The sequence below is a fragment of the Ovis canadensis genome, chromosome 22, assembly GCF_042477335.2.
Source record: "Ovis canadensis isolate MfBH-ARS-UI-01 breed Bighorn chromosome 22, ARS-UI_OviCan_v2, whole genome shotgun sequence".
Classification (NCBI taxonomy): Eukaryota; Metazoa; Chordata; class Mammalia; order Artiodactyla; family Bovidae; genus Ovis; species Ovis canadensis.
In genome coordinates this window covers 49,421,209-49,443,422 of record NC_091266.1, presented here as the reverse complement: position 1 = coordinate 49,443,422, position 22,214 = coordinate 49,421,209, and the positions used below count along the sequence as shown (strand labels likewise).

At 43.3% G+C, this 22,214-nt stretch overlaps 1 protein-coding gene and 1 non-coding gene across 6 annotated transcripts in view; both read right to left on the bottom strand.

The window, feature by feature from the left end:
- Nucleotides 1-3,910: 3,910 nt before the first annotated feature.
- The window catches only part of CASP7 (caspase 7), a 42,752-nt gene continuing 24,448 nt past the window's right edge, over nucleotides 3,911-22,214 (bottom strand). For all 5 annotated transcript variants that reach the window (XM_069567562.1, XM_069567558.1, XM_069567559.1 and 2 more), the window contains 5 exons: nucleotides 12,717-12,853; nucleotides 11,986-12,114; nucleotides 9,022-9,197; nucleotides 8,340-8,469; nucleotides 3,911-5,727 (listed from right to left, as the gene is read on the bottom strand). In XM_069567562.1, the coding sequence (XP_069423663.1) occupies nucleotides 5,504-5,727; nucleotides 8,340-8,469; nucleotides 9,022-9,197; nucleotides 11,986-12,114; nucleotides 12,717-12,853 (796 nt within the window). In that variant the 3' untranslated portion in view covers nucleotides 3,911-5,503. The remainder of the gene's footprint in view (nucleotides 5,728-8,339; nucleotides 8,470-9,021; nucleotides 9,198-11,985; nucleotides 12,115-12,716; nucleotides 12,854-22,214) is intronic.
- On the bottom strand, nucleotides 8,918-8,990 carry TRNAG-CCC (transfer RNA glycine (anticodon CCC)). Its single transcript has one exon. It is a non-coding gene; the product is annotated as a tRNA-Gly (tRNA).

The following is a 22,214-nucleotide window of genomic DNA, read 5'->3' as shown; positions in this document are numbered from 1 at the left end:
GGGTCTTTGTTGCTGCACACAAGTTTTCTCTGGAATGCAACTCTAGCTGCGGGTGCATGGACTTCTCACTGTGGTGGCTTCTCTTGTTACAGAGCACAGACTCTAGGCATGTGGGTTTCAGTAGCTGGAGCATGTGGGCTTGGTAGCTGTGGCACATGCTCTGTGGCATGTGGGGTCCTCCTGGACCAGGGATGGATCTGGTGTCCCTTGCATTGCAAGGCAAATTCTCAACCACTGGACTACCAGGGAAGCATCCAGAGCCATTTCTAAATATTAATGGTTATAGGCACCTCTGCTACTGCTGGTTCATAAGAAAGAATTTGATGTTGTGAGGACTGAGATATGCCTCAAACAACTGAAGCTGGAACTAACAACTTATTTTCATTTTTACTCTTTGGCTGTGCTGCACAGCTTGTGGGATCTCAGTTTGCCTACCAGGGACTGACCTTAAGGCCACAGCAGTGAAAGCATGGAGTTGCAAACCACTAAGCCAGCTGGCAATTCCCTGGAACTAGCAGTTTAGACCAAACCTATCAGACTGTTTCTACCTCCGTTTCTCCCAAATTCTTTCTGAACCTCATGCCATCTACCTGGATCTGGCCATCAAAGCTCAAGAAATGCCTGGCTTGTATTCCTGCTTTTATAAGCCAAGTGCCTTCCAAACATAAATCCTTTGACACAGTTTGGCTTTAAATGCTTAAAACAAACTTATTAGAAAATTGTAGTGTCATTAATATTTATATAAACCAAAGTTCACGCTAAAGTCAATTTATCATATCTGGCTTTTGGCTTTTCAGGTGTTGATCATGTGCTTTTAGACGGTTAGTCAAGCATGAACTTGCAAGCTAATGGTGTTTCCATATCCACACCAATACTGTGGTGTTGGCTGGGACCTTCCAAATGTGTGCTTGGTGTGTCTGTGCTAATGATTTATGAATCAGAATTATTTACCATCTGATCCAAAGCAAAGCACTGAAATCTATCAAGGGTGATCTATGGCCTGAGGGCACACTGGCAGGAAGAGGCAATTATTCTCTCAACTGGGAGGACAGGTGGGAAGAGAAAGGATCTGTGGTTTCAGTGCACAACAGCTTGTGCCTGTGACAAAACCATGCAAAGAATGGCTCCCTTAATCCCATTCAGTCTATGAGACATTTTAAAGCCTGCAATTCACATTCTCAAACACTTTGAGAACATGTAAACAATCTTATTGTATCATTCAGCAGAAGGCTCACTTAAAATGGAGATGGGCATAGAAAGCATACCATGGAGATTAACGGCATCGTATAATTTTACAAAAAGATTCTGCCGAAGATTAAGACATGCTTGAAACATGTCTTCTGTGAAAGCTCCAAAACATGTTATGCTCTTTCATGAATTCTTTTTAGGCATATGGTGCTAGAGAAGACTCTTGGGAGTCCCTTGGAAGGAGACCAAACCAGTCAATCCTAAAAGAAATCATCCCTGAGCCATGACATTAAAATACGCTTGCTCCTTGGAAGGAAAGCTATGACAAACCTAGACAGCATATTAAAAAGTAAAGACATCACTTTCCTGACAAATGTCTGTATACTCAAAGCTATGTTTTTTCCAGCAGTCATGTATGGATGTTAAGAGCTGGACTATGAAGAAGGCAGAGCGCTGCAGAATTGATGCTTTCAAATTGTGGTGCTGGAGAAGACTCTTGAGAGTCCCTTGGATAGGAAGGAGATCAAATCAGTCAATGCTAAAGGGAACATGAAAGTGGAAGTGGCTCAGTCATGTCTGACTCTTTGTGACCCCATGGAGTTCTCCAGGCCAGAATACTGGAGAGAGCAGCCATTCCCTGAAATCAACCCTTAATGTTCACTGGAAAGACTGATGCTGAAGATGAAGTTCCAATACTTTGGCCACCTGATGCAAAGAGCCAACTCATTGGAAAATTCCCTGATGCTGCGAAAGACTGAAGGCAAGAGGAGAAGCAAGCAGCCGAGGATGAGGTGGTTATATAGCATCACCGACTCAATGGACATGAATATGAGCAAACTCTGGGAGACAGTGGAGGACAGAGTAGCCTGGTGTGCTGCAGTCCATGGGGTCACAAAGAGTTGGACACGACTTAGTGACCAAAAGACAGAAAAATATTATGAAACTCCAGCTTCAGTGCACAGGGGAAGGTGTAAACAAGTGGTCCTTGCTGTCAAAACTGAGTTTCTCGAACTGTCACATCCATGCGGACCCCTGGGGCTCTGGTTAAAATGCAGGTTCTTGTTGAACATGTCTGGGGCAGGGCCTGGGATTCTGCATTTCTGACAAGCCCCCAGGGGATGTGGATGTTGTGGGGCACAGACATCGTATTTACAAGGCAAAAACATTTATAAGACAAAACAGTGTAAAAGAACCTTCTGACCTTGCACATTTTTGCAAAGAAATCTGAAGTTCTTTGCAGAACTCTGAAGGATAACTTTCCTTCAGAAATGCGTGCTACCTGGGGCTACTGTTCTTTGTGTCCATGCCTAAAGATACAGATGTATTGCTGCTGCTTTAAATTGGTGACCACAGCTTCTCACCTCTCCAGACATCTGATGGAAAAGAACCTGCCAGATGGAAAGCCAGACAGAAGGGTGTGTTCCTAGGAAGTCAAGAGGCAATCCTTGGTGCCCAGAGTATCCAGACCAAAGATTTCGGGTGAGGCACTACAAGGCTGGACAAGAGAAAGGATTTGTCAGCCAGTGTCCATGTCCTTTCAGTGAACATTATCTTCTTTCTTGGTTTCCTTGAGGTCTTAAACCATGCTGAATACACTGCATCCTAGTAGAGAGACCTATTTTGGGCAATTTACAAATATAATCAGCTTATGATGGTTTATGGAAGTTTGCTCAGAGGAAAAAGCTCAGGGCAGAGCCTAAAGCTGGTACTTAAAATAGGCCAGTGGCATTTTGAGAAAAAGCAAATAGAAACCCAGACCTGAGCCCATGATGCCAAGGGAAGCATCTTCCTCATAGATGTCAGCGCGCTGCATGGTATTTTTACAAGGAGGAAGCTTGGACTCTAAGTAACAATAACCAGGAATGTGTATTTACCAGGATTGAGTTCTCCTTTAGAGTACTTTTTCATCAGAATTTCAGATTATAAAGAGATCAAAAAGTTTAAGAATGGAGATGGGTATGAATACATAAACAACTTGGGATAGGATTTCTGATCTTGGTAAATGAGAGCATCTGCCCCATGATGTACTCCAAGACAAAGGCTATTTTCTAACAGTGATTTATATCTTGGGACTAAGGAGCATGAGGTAATATTCATAATTTATAAACTTAATACCTATGACTGCTCAGAGAACTAAAAAAAAAATTAATGCTGACATTAATGCTGATCACGTCTGCCTATTTAATGAATATTACAACGCAAATAACTAGAGTGCTATGATTTTTACTTCAAATTACAATGCACTTGGGCATATTCTAAGATAGGGAACTTTAATAGGATGGCCTATTTCCCAAAGAACAGGCAGTGAATTCTGAGAACAGTGGGGTAGATGGTTGTTGATTTTCTTGATTCATGATCACCACTTATGTTTTGAACATTTGGTATATTTTAGATGGCAGGAAACCAGGGACAGGTCTAAGAAACTGGCCTTAAGTTAGTTCTTTCATTGAAAGAAGATACTTTTACACGATCTGATTTTGTTGCCAGATTAATAAATGCCAGTCCATCACACATAGCTTTACAGGTTCATTAGCCATTTATGCGAAAATTTTCAGCTTCCTAAGAGATTATTTACTTGTTGTTTTATTAGCATCCTAGCTTCAAAAGAAATCATGAATTACATTTTGTGTTGAGGTCAAGTCATAGGGTCAGTTCTTATCCTGTTTTCTCATTTTCCAACTGCCATTAAAAAAAAAAAAACTTCAAAAGGAAAGCAAAAAGATTAGGAATTAAACAATCACATTTTAATCAATAAATATAAACACTTGTTAACAAGTTACTAGGCAAAATAAAACAGTAATTTATCAAGAATTCAAAAGAGAATACCACCTTGAAAAACATTTTCACCATAAACTTTTCTCCATTTAGAGAATTAGAGGTAACAAAAATTTATTCAGAATAAGGCTTGGGATAACCTAAAAAGTTCCAGGTAGATTATTAAGCTAAAACAGATGATTTTGCACATAGCAGGTAATACACAGATTGTCTGACAACTCAATGAATAAATGACTGAATGGATGAATCGCTGAACACAGGGAAAAGAATTCCTTCTGTTCACATTGTGAGCCAGGCCTGTAACCATTTCTCGTTCCTTCTCTGCCTCACTATGCCTGGCTAGGCTCTGTATTGCAGGAAATCACACTCCCAAGGACCGTTGCCAGATGGTTTTCAGGTAGAGCTGGAAGGGTAAGGTGTTGAAGGAAGACTACAGGGCAGGAGGAGAGGTGGAAAAAATCAGGAATTTTTCCAGGTCTGACTCATCTGGTGTTGCTTCATCTCGGGCAGTGGCTTTGTCCCTGCCATTGCTTCATTTCCTACAACTCCCGGGTGGTCCAGCTCCCCCCAGGCAGCCCCACCATGGTTCCAGCTCCTGTGCAGGATCCCAGTTTCCGGACTTGAGGAACCACACCTCCTCATAACCCTATGTGACAACGCACGTGCACGTTAAGTCACCTCTGTCGTGTCCGACTCTGTGATGCTATGGACTGTAGTCCACCAGGCTCCTCTGTCCATGGGATTCTCCAGGCGAGAATACTGGAGTGGGTTGCCATGCCCTCCTCTAGGGGAATCTTCTTGACCCAGGGATTGAACCCGAGTCTCTTACCTCTCCTGCATTGGCAGGCGGGTTCTTCATCACTAGCGCCACCCGGGTTACAGCTTCCTTTCATTTATCTTATCTTTCATCATCTACGTATGTCAATTTCCTCCATTAAATTCCCTCTACTGAAATACCTAGAGTGGTTTCCGTTTTCTTGACTGGATCCTGACTGCTACATATTAGAATCATTATATTTTTTCCCCCTCTCTTAACATATCTGGGAATTTTTGCACAAGAATCTTCCCTAAGTCAATGAAAAATTCACTCAAACCGCATTCAATATTCCACTTTCTGCAATACAGGAGAATGAATATCCCTTTGGCTGTTTTTTGTCAAGGACTCTCTTTGCCAGGTACAAATATGACTCTGACAGTCTACCAAAGTCACCACCAGTCATGGTGGACACAGTCAAAAGTCATCTGCAGAGGTCATTTTTGTTGTATGTACTAAGTGCAACAACAAGGAGAAAGACAAACAAAATGAATCTTAAGAGAAAAAGTCATCAAATGGATAACAATGTAAAAAAAAGTCTCTGAAAAGTCAGAGACCATAAGACAGCACCAGAGAGTTTCTTTCCCGTTGAATCAATAATTTTCCTGAAATTAAAATCTTTTAGAATTTCTGGATCTTTTAAGAGCATTACAAAAAAGATTTCTGATTCATCAACAAATGATCCGTAGCTTCTCAGCTGGAATGCACCCCTGGAATGAATTATCTTCAGAAGTAGAGTTCCTTGGTGAGCATGGAGACCACACATGGAATCTGCTTCTTCTCGTGGAAGCGTGGGTCATCAGACTGGGATTCAAAGTGCCTGGCCACCCTGTCATTCACCCGGGTGAGGATCTGCAAGATCTCCAGGCTCTTCCCATGCTCATTCAGGATGGAGCAGAGGGCCTGCACAAACCAGGAGCCACTCCCTGGGTTCCTCCATGAATAATAGCCTTCAATGGGAGAAGAGAAAGGAGATGAAGTCAGCTGACCTGGCTGCTGCTTTGCTCACTACCCAGCAGGAGCTGTCTGTGACTGGGGCCTTCACATGCGCTCTTCTGAGATGACAGCAGTCCCCACTTCCCCATACTGGATATGTGTCCTCCAAACTCTGTACTACAGGGAATCATTCTAAAACACAAATCTCATGTTGTCCCCGAGAAATGGAATATTTCCTGCTCAGTAAACGAGGATGTCACAGTCATCAGTGACTGCAGCTCTCCAATGTGAGCTGGTGAGCACAAAGGGCACTCAGGAAGGAGAAGAATACCTGTGAGCTAGCAGCCATCAGACTGCGGCCACTCCCGATAGTGAGCCCCAAGGGAGCTCGGGTTGTGAAAAACACAGGATACTGGCCCCAGTAGTTGATGCATATGAAAGCAGTGATTTCAGGCAGTTCAGACTTTTGCATCTTCCCATACATAGAGAGGCATTACATTAATTTGGGTTATCTGGTTTTCTTTCATTAACAATAGCCTTTTGATGTTCAAACTACCCACCCTTTCGTTGCAAAACTTCTATATAACCTGGCTCCTTCCCTTGTCTCCTTGGAGTTCTCCCAAGATTACTTGAGATGCTATCTCCCAGGCTTAAGTCCTAAAAATTTCCATGTAATAAAACATAACTCTCAAGTTTTAGGTTGTGAATATTTTTTAAGTTGACATCCCTCTCTCACCTAAAATGGTTCCTTCTATATGAGGGTGAAATTTAGGCTGCTTAGCACATCCCACAGGGCCCACCACAACTGGGTCCCCATTTCCCTGTCTAGGTTTGAACCTTGTTCATGCCCAGTCCTGCAGTCCATGGGGTCGTGAACAGTTGGACACAACTTGGCTAATGAACAACAACATGCCCAGTCATACCCTGGGCTACGGCCTTTCCCCTCCCTGGGCCACGTCAGTGAAGAGGCAGTGGTCTACAAGCTAGGGTAGCAGCTCTCTTCAGAAGCTACAATGCCTGGCACCTTGATCTCAACCTCCAGAACTGTGAAAAATGAACTTCTGCTCCCTAGCCTGTGGACTTACGTTAGAGCTGCCTGTAAAGACTAACACACCCTGTGGTCCAGCTCTTGAGTTTTACCAATGCACTGAGCCACCTGCCCCTGGCACTCTGTCTGATAAGCCATTTCAACCTTCCTCCTGTTATTTGATTTTTAAAGACTTGGTTATAGAAGTTCTTTCTTTGAAGCCTCTCTCTCCCTAGAACTCACCCTTAGAGTTCACCCTTTTTCCTTCAGTTCTGCCAGACCTGGCTTAGGGCCCCTCCAACTCGACTGACAGGTTGGATTACATAACTATAAGCTCCTATGACTCTGCCTTCCTCTCAAAGGCAGGAACCAAATTTCTTTTTTACAGGATTCTTAAAACTGGGAAGTTTTCATTCTCACAAAATCCCATCTGTACATCTTGCCAGAGCTGGTTTTCCAAACACAACAGCCAACTTACTGTAACCAATACTTCTATACCAAGCACTTGACAACCTACTATCATAGCTGGGAGAAGTCAGTGATGGTTTTTACCCCAAACAATGGAGTTCACTGAACTTGCTCAGGCAAACCCAAACAAGAGGGAGGCTTGCTTGCTGCTGCATTTCTGGTGCTTGTTTACAGGCTTGTTTAAAGGAGTCCTGGTCTGAGCTATATAACTCTATTATGTATGAAAATCTCTGTATGACCTTGGGCAGGTCACTTAAACTTACTCAAGCTCAATTTTTTTTTCTATCTGTAAAATTAGGACAGAAGTAACAACTTTCCTAACTACTACACAATTATTTCAGGGTAGAAGACACGAAAAACACTCAGTAAATAGGTACCATAGACATGCTTGTTCTTATAATTATCAATAATAATCATAATCATAATCATAAATGAGAGAATTCAGCTTTCTTTTGGAGAGAAAAGTGACTATATCGCCATGGTAAGCAGAACAGTGGCCCTCAGAAATGCTCACGCCATAAAGCAGGGGTCCTCAGGATCTAATGCCTGATGACCTGAGGTGGAGCTGATGTAAGAATAATAGAAATTAAGTGCACAATACATGTAATGCACTTGAGTCATCTGGAAACCATCCACCCCCACCCTGGTCCATGGAAAACCTATTTTCCATGAATCATGTCCCTGGTGCCAAAAGGGTGGGAACTGCTGCCCTAGAGCACTTCACAGATGGGGCTGAGGTCAAGGAAACAAGATGGAGAAATTATCCTGGGATTATCCAGACAGGACTAATCTAACCACAGGAGCCCTTAAAAGAGGGTCAGAAAGAACAACGTAAGGATGGAAGGAGGGTCAGGTACGAGGCTGCCAGCTTTGAAGCTGGAGGAAGGGGGCCACAGGCCAAGTAATGCAGGCAGTTCTAAACTGCTGAAAGTAAGGCTGTGGATTTGCGCCCCCTACAGTCTCTAGAAGGAACTGCTGTCCATTCTGGAATTCTGACCTGCGGGACTGTGTGTGTTCAGCCACCATGTTTGCCGCAATTTATCACTGCAGCAATAGGAAACTAACACAGCTCCAAGTCTCCATTTCGAAGGTGGGATGCACAGTGTGGTTAGCAGCCAAGGGACTTGATACCTGGAACTGTGGAATAGGCAAAGAGAAAGTCGGCTTCAACCGGGATCTTATATCGGGGATTAGCATCAGTGTCATTGATAGGTCCTGAGTCAGCCTGGATCCCGTCATCGAGCTCTGTCCCCCGGCAAGCCTAAAATCAAAGCAGAGACGGCTGCATGAAGCTGAGAATAGGAACACGTGTGTTACTCACAGCTGTATTCCACTGCAGTCCCAGAACTGTGCTTGGCATGTACCAACAACACAACGATGTCCAAGATAATCTGAAGATGTGTTGAATTAGCAAGCAGAGCAAATAAAAAGACTATACTGTCTTAAACTCAGATAATTTGTGATCCAATGCAAATACAGATGCCAAGCATTAGAGGTAGAAAAATACAACCTAAATTTGCATACCCCAATGGAAACAGCATGTAGATTTGTAAAAAATGATACAAGCCAAGTCACTCTGTAATCTTTTTTCATTTCTATTGACTTCGTTTTTTAAAATTATTTTCATACTTAGAGAAAATTAATTTATTTGTCTGTGCTGGGTCTTAGTTGCAGCTTAGTTGCACTTAGTTATAACATGTGGGATCCAGTTCCCTGACCAGGGATTGAACCTGGGCCCCTGGCATTGGGAGTGCAGAGTCTTAGCCACTAGACTACCAGGGAAGTCTCTCTATAGACTCTGAAAAGGGATTACCTGAATGAAGAAGAGTTTGGGCTTCTCTAACAGGGTTTTGCATCGATCCCCCCTAAAATGGGCTGTCAAGTCCTTTATTGCTGTCTTGCCATCTGTTCCATAAATTAAATTTTCTTCTCCATGGCTTAATAAGATGCAGGCGAAGCAGGCTGAATTTCTGTGGTCTTCTTCAGAAGCTGCAAGCCATCGAAACATTGAAAAGTTAAAATATGATTCCTGAGTGTGGGACCTCAGAGGTACTATTCCCTTTCAGTCTGGCAGCTGCCACTGACGAAGAGGGACAGGCAGAGGGTGGAGGAGCTCCCCTGTATGACACTGAGGAGAGGTTAGAGGGAGAATTCTAGAATTCCCACTGAGTCTGAAACCAGAATGCGGCTGCCTCACATGGAAGAGAATCCCACAGGCAAGCGGGCTTCAGGCAGCTCCTGGGACAGCATATTGGGCTGCTAAAGGCCGGGGCCTTGGTTAGGTCTGTGACACTGGGCAAGCTGCTTAACCATTTTGTGTCTTGGTCTTCTTGTCTGTAAAATGGAGCTACCCATTAAATGGGTTGATATTTGCAAAGCAGACCACATGAGTATCAAGCAAGTATTTGTTAAAGAAAATAAAACACGCTAAGTGAAACAAGACACTGACTAAAGCAAAGATGCTCTATGATTTCACATATATGAGCTTCCTAGGGTAATCAGGTTCACCAAGGCAGAAAGCAGGATGGTGGTTACCAGGGGTTGAGGGGATGGGAAATGGGGCCTTAGGGTTTAATGGGGACGGAGTTTCAGTTGTGCAAGATGAAAAGAGTTCCTCTGGAGGTGGGTGGTGGTGGTTGCCAAACAAGGTGAATATATTACTTTTACTGAAAAGAAAAGAAAGAAAGAAAGTGTTAGTTGCTCAGCCGTGTCCCGCTCTTTGAGATCCCACGAACTGTAGCCCACCAGGTTCCTCCGTCCACGGGATTCTTCAGGCAAGAATACTGAGGTGGGTTGCCATGCCCGCCTCCAGGGGATCTTCCCGACCAGGATCAAAAGTGGATCTCTTGCCTCTCTCCTGCATTGGCAGGCGGGTTCTTTACCACTATCGCCACCTGGGAAGCCCCAGTAAGTTGGCTTAGCTTGATCTCATCTAAGATTCCACGGTTCTAACTAACTAGCTACCTAGAACTATGTACTATAACCTTTCTTCTTCTCTTCTCTTCATCAGTGATGAGAGAAGAGTAAGATTTAAAATTTCTTAATTCCCTGGCAGTCAGGTGGTTAGGACTCCATGCTCCCACTGCTGAGGGCCTGGATTTGATTCCTGGTTGGGGAGCTAAAATTCCACAAGCTGTGATGTGGCCAAAAAAATAATAGTAGTAAAAGAATTTCCTGAACACCTACTACAGCAGTGATCTAGGTACTTTGCCCGAGTTACCTTACTTAATTGCTACAAGAGCCCCTTGAAGTAGGCCTCATTTATTTTTATTTCACTGATAAAAAATGGCATCTCAGAGACGTCCTAGAACTTTGCCCTGTCAAGAAAAATCACCACGTTGCTATTTTGATAGGACGATAAATGAGAATTCTATGATCCTGACATGACCTGGGCTTAGGTGGTATAATCTGCTTTTTAAAAAATATTTATTTTTATTTACTTATTTGGCTGTGTGGAATCCTAGTAGCAGCATGTGGAGCTTCAATCTTCCTTGTGGAATGTGGGAACTTTTTAGTTGTGGCATAAGAAGTCTTAGTTGTGGCATGTGGGAAATAATTCCCTGACCAGGGATCAAACTTGGGCCCCCTGCATTGGGAACATGCAGTCTTAGCCACCTGACCTCCAGGGAATTCCCAGTATAACTCACTTTTCATAAGAATAGAAACTACCATTGGGACAAGTCCTTACATCTATATAGGGCATTACCCTTCTCAAATCATGCTCACAAGCTTTCCCTCAGCTAATGCTAATTGCAACCCCAAGAAGCAGGACTTGCTGTAGGATCATGATCCACATTTCAGGAAAGCAAAAAACCAGGAGGGCACAGACACCCTGCCTTGCTCACCCTTGGACTGCTCAAACTTGGACTAGACCCCAAACGTGTACTCGTGATTTCCGATCTGCTCTACCATGTGACCTACTATGGTACAGAAGGTTGGCTCTTAAGATCCTTGTTTGAAGAAGTAAGGAAAAGATGCCCGGTTTTTAAAAATGTAAGAGACGGGTACTTAAGAGAGAGTGTTATAAGGTGGGGGGAGGGATCTTTTTCTTGTTTAGCTGCACATCTAAGAAAAGCAGCCGTGGTTGAAACTGTCTACCCTCTGCCCATGGGTCACTGTCTAACAGGTTGGGAGGGTGTTACTTTCAATTATTTGCCCTAAATGTGAGAATACCATAGGCAGCTTCCACTAGATGGGTGTGGGGTAATAGAAAACGTAATTGTCCTGGAACTAGTTAATGCTTCGGTTTTGGTTCTGCTCCTCCTAACTGCCTTCAGTATGACCCTTATTCTCTCTAAAGCTCTGTCCCTACATTTATGAAATGGGCGTGATGATGTTGTTGGCCAACACGGCAGGGGTTCCATTAAAGATCTAAAGAAACAAATCTGTGAACATGTTGTGTAAGAAGTAAGGTAGTTCTGAAGTGTATGGGGATGATTATTCTCTATCTGCCACCAGTGAAAATTTATACTTAAACTCTGTTCTGGACAGAAAGGTAAGATTTGCTACTTTATTAGCCTTTTGAAATTGAGACTGTTCTGTAGCTACAGAACCTATTGCTGTGAGGCAAGCTGCTTTCCTCCTTTGAGGGGGAAATCTAAGTTTACCAAGAGAGACAGGTGTCGTGGAGACAGGTATGCAGTCACCTGGAGGAAGGAAAGGCCTCCCATGCTGAGATCCCTCCCCCCGTCATGTGAAGGCAGCTTCTCAGACCAGGTGGGGCCCGGCTCCACTAGGGCGCAGGAAGATGACTGAAGGAGGAGGGGCAGGAGTGTACCTTTTTTCAGCAGATCTTGCATCTTGGCACAAGAGCAGTCGTTATAGACAGCCACATCGAAACCCAGGCTCCGGAAGCACTTGAAAAGAGCCTCTGCGTCTTTGTCTGTGCCATTGCGGACACCCATTCCTGTGGGAATTGAGCGCCGAGTTCACCGATGGGCGCCACATGCACAGAAGGGGAAGCCCCCCACCCCGCCACCGAAAGGTAAGCCCCTTCACGTGGCTTGTGCCCATGCTCAGTCATGTCTGACTCTTGCTGCTACCCCATGGACTGCAGCTCACCAGGCTCCTCTGTGCATGGGGACTCTCCAGGCAAGAATACTGGGGTGGATTGCCATTTCCTCCTCCAGGGGATCTTCCCCACCCAGGGATCAAACCTGCATCTCCTGTGGCTCCTGCACTGGCAGGCAGATTCTTTACCACTAGCACCACCTGGCAAGCCCCATCACCTGGCTTGGCCAAAGCCAAACAGCCCGTCCCCACCTTCATCCTCTGAGTCCTTTGGTCCAAGTCCCACATCTGCTAATCCACATGATGGGAATCTCAAACTGAAAGTTCCCAGTTTCCCCTCATGCCTCTCTCCTGGACATGTGACACCACCTGCAGAGGGGCTGTCTACCATAGCAGATAGACACAGCGGTCTTCTGATGAATGTCTGATACCAGTCTGAACGAAGCTGAAGGAACTGGAAGGGAACAGAAGAGCTGAGCCCATGCCCCCAGCACCCACCTGTTCTTCTGTCGAAGTTCTTGTTGTTTATGATGATACATTTGCCCACCTTCTCAAAATTCATGTTATACTGATACGTAGGCACTCGGTCCCGGGGGATGTTGACTGATTTCCCTGAGTCATTTTTCTTCTTCTTACTGGGGAAATATAAAGCCAGTCAGGGGCTGTCGAAGATGTCAAGACAGTAATGACCTCTTGATTTTACTACTAGCATAAAAGGGATGCCTAAGAAAGCTGCAATGTCTGTTGGAAAAAAAAAAAAAGACCTGGGGTGGACAGATTGCTCTGTTTAACTGTCATATTTAAAATGAGTAGGATCTCCTGCTTAATTTCATTAGATGCTACAGAAATGCCAACTGCAATCATAATGTGATACCAGTACGCTCCTTACAAGTGTTCCAGGGTGTTGGTGACTATACGTTAGAGTACTACAGGGCGTTCAGCACCTGGAGTTACTATTCGTTGCTGGGGGAGCCCACTTTGTACATCCCTCTGCGGAAGCTGGCAGAATCTACTAAAACTGAACTTAAACATATCCTTTGAGAGACCCGTTCCCCTCCTGGGTATCCAGCCCAAAGGAGAGCAGATGGTTATCTAAGGACAGAGCCACGCACATACACAGTGTTACTATTTAGTAACAGCCCCAAACAGGGAGTAATCCAAATGTCCATTTACAGTGGAATGGATTAACTGTGGAATATTCATATAGTGCAACACTACAGACATGGAGATGTGGGTTCAGACCACTGCAATCAAGCAAATATTACAATAAAGTGAGTCAGATGATTTTTTTTTTTGGTTTCCCAGTGTATATAAAAGTTATGTTTACACTATACTGTAGTCTACTGTGTGCAACAGCATTATTTCTTAAAAAAAAAAAAAAAGTAGGTGTACCTTTATTAAAAAGTACTTTAGTGCTGACTTCCCTGGTGGTCTAATGGCTAAGACTCTCCCAAATGCTGGGGGCCTGGGTCTGATCCCTGGTCAGGGAAGTAGATGCCACATGCCACAACAGAAGATTCTGCACGCCACAGTGAAGACTAAAGATCCCACACACTGCAACTAACGTTTGGCACCGCCAAATAAATCAATACATAATTTAAAAAATGGCTAAAAAATTCTAACCATCATCTGACAACATAGGGTTTGTCACTAGCCTTCAATTTTTAAAAAGAAAAAATACATGATCTGTGATGTGATGAATAGAGTGCATTAAAAGACATGCCTACAATAACGAGATGAATAAACTATGACAACACAGAGCCATGTGGATGCATCTCGAACAGATAATACTGAGTGAAAGAACCTAGACACAAAAGGGTACATAAGTGTGTGCACTTCTCGATATGGATGTTATCATTCAATTAACATTTCCATTAAAGGGGGGAAAAGGAATAGTAACTTAAAATGGAAAGTAGGCCCCTTCCAATCTCCAGACACTGACCATCCAGTTTTCTAAGAGTCAGCCACAAAGGCACTGAAGCTGGAACCTGGGACATTGTTGAGAGAGTAGAGGAAAAAAACATCAGATTGAGTGGGAAGCTGCCTTGCTAGTCACCCACCTGAATGTAAATTCCATGAGAGAAAATATATATTTCATCATATATATATACATACACACATATTTATCATATATATATATTCTGAAAATAAAATCTCTTCTAAAAAATTGCAGAATCCCCAATACCTAGAACAATGCCTGGCTTGTAAGTTGCTCAATAAATATTTTGCTGTAAGCTACAGATCAATATCCTTCATGAATATAGATGGAAAAATCCTTGATGAAATCTTAGAAGCCAATTCTGCAATCTATAAATAAGATTATACACCATGACCAAGTATGATTGATCCCATGAACACAAGGTCAATTTAACATCCAAAAATCAATCTATATAATCCATCATATTAACAGAATAAAGGACAAAACCTATGTGATAAACTCAGCTGGTACAAAAAAGCATTTGACAAAACCCAATACCCTGCTGAGTTAAATTCACTCACTCCAGTCCATTTTAGTTCGCTGATTCTTAAAATGTCAGTGTTCACTCTTGCCATCTCCTGTTTGACCACTTCCAATTGACCTTGATTCGTATCCTGAATATTCTAGGTTCCTATGCAATATTGCTCTTTACAGCATCGGACATTCTAGGTTCCTATGCAATATTGCTCTTTACTTCCTTCACCAGTCACATCCACAACTGGGTGTTGTTTTCGCTTTGGCTCTGTCTCTTCATTCTGGAGTTATTTCTCTACTGATCTCAAGTAGCATATCGGGCACCTGCCAACCTGGGGAGTTCATCTTTCAGTGTCTTATCTTTTTGCCTTTTCATACTATTCATGGAGTTCTCAAGGCAAGAATACTGAAGTGGTTTGTCATTCCCTTCTCCAGTGGCCCATGTTTTGTCAGAACTCTCCACCATGACCTGTCTATCTTGGGTGGCCCTACATGGCATGGCTCATAGTTTCACTGAGTTAGACAAGGCTGTGGTCCATGTGATCAGTTTGACTAGTTTTCTGTGATTGTGGTTTTCATTCTGTCTGTCCTCTGATGGAGAAGGATAAGAGGCTTATGGAAGCTTCCTAATGGGAGAGACTGACTGAGGGGGAAACTGGGTCTTATTCTGATGGGCAGGGCCATGCTCAGTAAATCTTTAATCCAATTTTCTGTTGATGGGTGGGGCTGTGTTCCCTCCCCGTTGTTTGACCTGAGGCCAAACTATGAAAAAGAATCCCTTAGAAGAAATGGAGTAGCTCTATAATCAACAAAAGAATACAAAATGCAGTCCTTGGATGCAATCTCAAAAATGACAGAATGATCTCTGTTCCTTTCTAAGGCAAACCATTCAATATCATGGTAATCCAAGCCTATGCCCCAACCAGTAATGCTGAAGAGGCTGAAGTTAAACGGTTCTATGAAGACCTACAAGACCTTCTAGGGCTAACACCCAAAGAAGATGTCCTTTTCATTATAGGGGACTGGAATGCAAAAGTAGGAAGTCAAGAAACATCTGGACTAACAGGCAAATTTGGCCTTGGAGTACAAAATGAAGCAGGGCAAAAGCTAATAGAGTTTTGCCAAGAGAACACACTGGTTATAGCAAACACCCTCTTCCAACAACACAAGAGAAGAGTCTACACATGGACATCACCAGAGGGTCAATAAAGAAATCAGATTGATTATATTCTTTGCAGCCAAAGATGGAGAAGCTCTATATAGTCAGCAAAAACAAGACTGGGAGCTGACTATGGCTCAGATCATGAACTCCTTATTGCCAAATTCAGACTTAAATTGAAGAAAGTAGGGAAAACCACTAGACCATTCAGGCATGATCTAAATCAAATCCTTTATGATTATACAGTGGAAGTGAGAAATAGATTCAGGGGATTAGATCTGATAGAGCGCCAGAAGAACTATGGATGGAAGTTTGCGACACTGTACAGGAGCCAGTGATCAAGACCATCCCCAAGAAACAGAAATGCAAAAAGGCAAAATGGTTGTCTGAGGAGGCCTTACAAATAGCTGAGAAAAGAAGAGAAGTGAAAGGCAAAGGAGAAAAGGAAAGATATACCCATTTGAATGCAGAATTCCAAAGAAGAGCAAGAGATAAGAAAGCCTTCCTCAGTGATCAATGCAAAGAAATAGAGGAAAACAATAGAATGGGAAAGACTAGAGGTCTCTTCAAGAAAATTAGAGATACTAAGGGAACATTTCATGCAAAGATGGGCTCGATAAAGGACAGAAATGGTATGGACCTAACAGAAGCAGAAGACATTAAGGTGAGGTGGCAAGAATACACAGAAGAACTGTACAAAAAACATCTTCATGAACCAGATAATCACGATGGTGTGATCACTCACCTAGAGCCAGACATCCTGGAATGAGAAGTCAAGTGGGCCTTAGGAAACATCACTACGAACAAAGCTGGAGGTGATGGAATTCCAGCTGAGCTATTTCAAATCCTAAAAGATGATGCTGTGAAATTGCTGCACTCAATATGCCAGAAAATTTGGAAAATTCAGCAGTGACCACAGGACTAGAAAAGGTCAGTTTTCATTCCAATCCCAAAGAAAGGCAATGCCAAAGAAAGCTCAAACTACTGCACAATTGCACTTGTTTCACACGCTAGCAAAGTAATGTTCAAAATTCTCCAGGCCAGGGTTCAACAGTATGTGAACTGTGAACTTCCAGATGTTCAAGCTGGATTTAGAAAAGGCAGAGGAACCAGAGATCAAATTGCCAACATCCTCTGGATCATCGAAAAAGTGAAAGAGTTACAGAAAAACATCTACTTCTGCTTTATTGATTGCACTCAAGTCTTTGACTCTGGATCACAACAAATTGGAAAACTTTTAAAGAGATGGGAATACCAGACCACCCTACCTGCCTCCTAAGAAATCTCTATGCAGGTCAAGAAACAACAGTTAGAACTGGACATGGAACAACAGACTGGTTCCAAATTAGGAAAGGAATACATCAAGGCTGTATGTTGTCACCCAGCTTATTTAACTTATATGCACAGTATATCATGAGAAATGCCAGGCTGGATGAAGCACAAGCTGGAATCCAGATTGCCAGGAGAAATATCAATAACCTCAGATACGCAGATGACACCACCCTTATGGCAGAAAACAAAGAACTAAAGAGCCTCTCAACGAAAGTGAAAGAGGAGAGTGGAAAAGTTGGCTTAAAACTCAACTTCAGAAAACTAAGATCATGGCATCTGGTCCCATCACTTCATGGCAAATAGATGCAGAAACAATGGAAACAGTGACAGACTTCCAATCAGTTAATCCGAAAGGAAATCAGTCCTGAATGTTCCTTGGAAGGACTGATACTGAAGCTGAAACTCCAATACTTTGGCCACCTGATGCGAAGAACTGACTCACTGGAAAAGACCCTGATGCTGGAAAGATTGAAGTCGGGAGGAGAAGGGGATGACAGAGGATGAGATGGTTGGATGGCATCACCGACTCAATGGATATGAGTTTGAGCACACTCCGGGAGACAGTGATGGACAGGGAAGCCTGGCTTGATGCAGTCCATGGGGTCTCAAAGAGTTGGACATGACTGAGCGACTGAACTAAACCGAAAACCTTGCTATGAGAAAAATGATAATTAGACTAGGATTACAATGGAACTAACTCAGCCTGCAAAGGGCATCTATGAAAAACCCACTGCTAATATCATATTTGATGAAATAAAATTTATATTTTTAGGCAGGGCAAGAAAAAATTAAACATAAACTCTCTGTGTTTGTTTGGGCTTCCCCTCCCTCCCTAATGTACAGTAAGCCTCTGCATTATACATTAACCAGGGCTCTTCTAGGATGCGGAGAAGGCAATGGCACCCTACTCCAGTACTCTTGCTTGGAAAATCCCATGGACAAAGGAGCCTGGTAAGCTGCAGTCCATGGGGTCACTAAGAGTCGGACACAACTAAGCGACTTCACTTTGACTTTTCACTTTCATGCATTGGAGAAGGAAATGGCAACCCACTCCAGTATTCTTGCCTGGAGCATCCCAGGGACAGGGGAGCCTGGTGGGCTGCCATCTATGGGGTCGTACAGAATCGAACATGACTGAAGTGACTTAGCAGCAGCAGCAGCAGCAGCAGCTTCTAGGATGGGGCTGCCTGCTCAGCTGCAGAGATCAATACTTCTTTTTTCTTCTGATGCTAGCAATGTATATAACATTCTTTCCTGATTCTGCAGGGGGTCATAGTGACTTGCTGCTGGCTTTGTATGTGCTTACCTGGACTATGTGTCTTTGGTGAACTTCATGTGAAATACCAGCATGTCATTTTTTTAAAAAAATTAAGTTATTTATTTGGCTGCTTTGGGTCTTAGTTGTGGCATGTGGAATCTTTGTTGAGGCATGCAGGCTCAGTAGTTGTAGGGTAAGGGTTTAGGTGCTCCATGGCATATGGGACTTTAGTTTCTCGACTAGGGATTGAACTCGTGTCCTCTGAATTGCAAGGTGAATTCTTCATCACTGGACCACCAAAATCCCCAGTATGCAATTTCGATGTATGATCCTATGTCTCAAAAATGTATACAATTTTGCCTTTGACTTCTAACAGGTAGAGCAGTTCTCAGAGCTTTCTGTGAATCTGCTTCCCGGAGTACAATTCTCAAGTTTCAAAATTCCTGTTTTTTCTGACTTGATAGTTAACTAAAAGGCTGAATGCTTCCCACTCAGGAAAAAGTCAAATATATCCACTCCTGCCACTTCTATTAAATACTGCAAGAAAGGTTTTAGTTGAGATAATCAGGATTTTAAAAGTGTCATATGAATGAATGAATGAATCAGGTTTTGTTTGCTCCTTTGGCAGACATGGAAACTGAGGTCCACAGAGAGGCAGGGAGTTGTTCAAAGTCACCCAGCTAGATATTAGCAGAGTGGGACCATCCCAGGTCTTCTTCATGTCAGAGTTCCAGAGCCCTATGCCCTTGAGTATTTGTTAGAGTGATGTGTCCAACACCCTCCCAAAACTTTGTTCAAAAGTTGGAAGAAGGAGCTTCTTTGGTGGTTAAGTGGTTAAGACTTTAATGCAGGGGATGAGGTTTCGATTCCTGGTCAGAGATCTAAGCTCCCACATGCCTTGCAGCCAAAACCCCAAACATAAAACAGAAGCAATGCTGTGGCAAATTCAATAAAGACTTTAAAAATGGTTCATATTAAAACAAAATTTTTTTTTTAAAGTTGGGATAAGTAAAGTGAAAGCTGAGTTTGTTCCCTGGTCCAAGGGTCCTTTACTCTGAATCTTCACTCAATGTTACTTGAGTTTATCAGAATCTGAAAGGAGGTGGCCTTTCCCCTCCTACTTTGGTCCACATCACAGATGAGTTGTGTAAGTTCAACATTCAGATTCCTTATCGCTGTTTTCAGCTTCAACGTGACTTTATCTTCTGCTTTTATAAGGTCAAATTTCTTCTGTCGTATCATTTTATTTCTAAAAGAGAAATGTCCTCAGTCTGGTGTCCTACCTTCTAAAGACTCCCCCTCTCCTTTGTTTCCTCTGTTTACAGGGGTGATGCCAATTCTCCTTCTTCCTACTTCCCCCAGGGTTCCCTGGTGGCTCAGTGGTAAAGAATCTGTCTTCAATGCAGGAGACATGGCTTCAATACCTGGGTCGGGAAGATTCCCTGGAGAAGGAAATGGCAACCCACTCCAGTATTCTTGCCTGGAGAATCCCATGAACAGAGGAGCCTGGTGGGCTGCAGTCCACAGGGTCGCAAAGAGTCGGGCACGACTGAGCGACTAAACGATTTCCCCCGGAGAGGCAGTACAAAAGAGCCCTGGACTTGGGGTCAGACAGAGGTCTGCATTATCCCGTGTGCCCTGGGTCGGTGAGTCTCTGCTTTCACAGAGCATCAGCTTCCTCTCTTGAATTCCCTGGGGCCTCTGTGACTGTCACAAAACAGTGGGGAGTTTCGGTGACAGCAGGTCTTCCCGTGGCGTCTTCTCCCACTCTAAAGCCTCCATAAAAGCTCAGAGATGAGTGTCAGCAAAAGTGTTTCTGTGCTGGTCAAGGACACCCCATTTGGGGAGGAGCAGGACTGGTTTCCTTATTGCCACAGTGTCAATGACCTCCACGGATGGTGTTCTCTGTGCAAGTTAAAATATCTACACCATATTTCACACATTTACAGAATCTCTGGTCTTCAACTGACACCTCTGAGGTAGAAGGATGGGGTATAATCACACCCATTCTACATGTAATAATAATAATTAGCATCTGTCAGTATTTCTCATGGGCTGCTATCTTGATAAAATTCTCGAATCTGCCTTTGCTCACTGACTCCTGACAGGTCTTTTGCTAACTTACGGCCACAGTCCATGGGTTTGCAAAAGAGCTGGACACAACCTAGCAGCTAAACAACAAAGACCCTAACAAGAGAAGCATTAAGTCTCACAGGCTGGAGGTCAAGTTTAAGCCCTTTAAGAGATAAAATTTTACTTTTGTTTTCTAAAATATAGATTATTTTCAAGCAATCTGTACAATGATATCCAAATAATAAACCTGTGATATCTTTAGGCTGCCATTAACCCAACCTCAGGGGTGATAAGTAAAACTACACCAGCAAGTATCTTTTATAAGAAAAACAGGCTCTGGGGATTCCCTGGCCATCCAGTCGTTAGGACTCTGTGCGATCCATGCTGAGGGCGAGGGGTTTGATCCCTGGTCAGAGAACTGAGATCTTGTAAGCCACAGCACAGCCAAAGAGAAAAAAAAAAAAAAGAAAAGAAAAACAGGCTCAGCTATAAGTTACGTAAAGAAAAGGACTCAGTTTCTCTCAGAACAGAATTTGGAAAATAAACTGCTTTAAAAATAGGAACACAAAAGTATGCATGTAAAGATACACACTTCAAAGAAAATACTTGCCATGGTTCTAAAAAGTACCTTAAAAATGAATATGAAATATGATTCTCATCCCGATTAAATCTCTTATGGGAGGTAAGGACAACTTCCCTTTCTTACTCTTTCCCCAAAAAGAAGGCTGAGTGCCAAAGAATTGCTGCTTTCCAATTGTGGTGCCAGAGAAGACTCTTGGACTTGGAGAGTCCCTTGGACAGCAAGGAGATCAAACCAGTCAATCCTAAAGGAAATAACCCTGAATACTCATTGGAAGGACCGATGCTGAGGCTGAAGCTCCAATAATCTGGCCACCTGATGCAAACAGCTGACTCACTGGAAAAGACCCTGGTGCTGGGAAAGACTGAAGGCAAAAGGAGAAGAGGGCAGCAGAGGATGAAATGATTGGATAGCATCACTGATTCAATGGACATGAACTTGGGCAAACTCCAGGAGACAGTGAGAGACAGGGAGTGCTGCAGTCCACGGGGTCACAAAGAGTCAGACACGACTTAGCTACTGAACAAGAACAACAACATTCTTCCCCTAAACTGAAATCTCATTTTTAAAATGAACTTCAGATCTGCTTCCTCCTTCTGGATTTGAGTCAGTCCGTATTCATTTTTCCTCCTAACCGAAATAGGTTAAAAAACCTATTTTGAAACCCAGGTCTTTCTCTACCAAAGATGTGCATCAAACAGTGATTATCAACTCAATCCCATCGAGTTCATCTTGCCAAGAGGCACCAGGGAAGTCCCGCTAAGAGGCACAGGCTTTGAGAAAACTCCACCTGTAGCTTAAGTCTGGGAAAGCAAACCCTGATGATTAGACTATGTAACAAAAGACAAGTAAGAGGAAGAAACAATCACTGAGAAATCACCAGGGGAAAAAAGCCAGGGAGAAACCAATTGGACCGGACTTTCCTGGTGGTCCAGTGGTTAAGACTCCGCCTGCCAATGCAAAGGACACCGGGTCAATCCCTCCTCGAGGAAGATTTCACATGCCTCCTCGGAGAAACTAAGCCCGTGCACCATGACTGCTGAGCCTACACACCTGTGCTCTGCTGCAAGAGAAGCCGTGCAACGAGAAGCCCTTGCCTTGCAACTAGAGAGAAGCCCTCACTCGACTCAACCAGAGAAGGT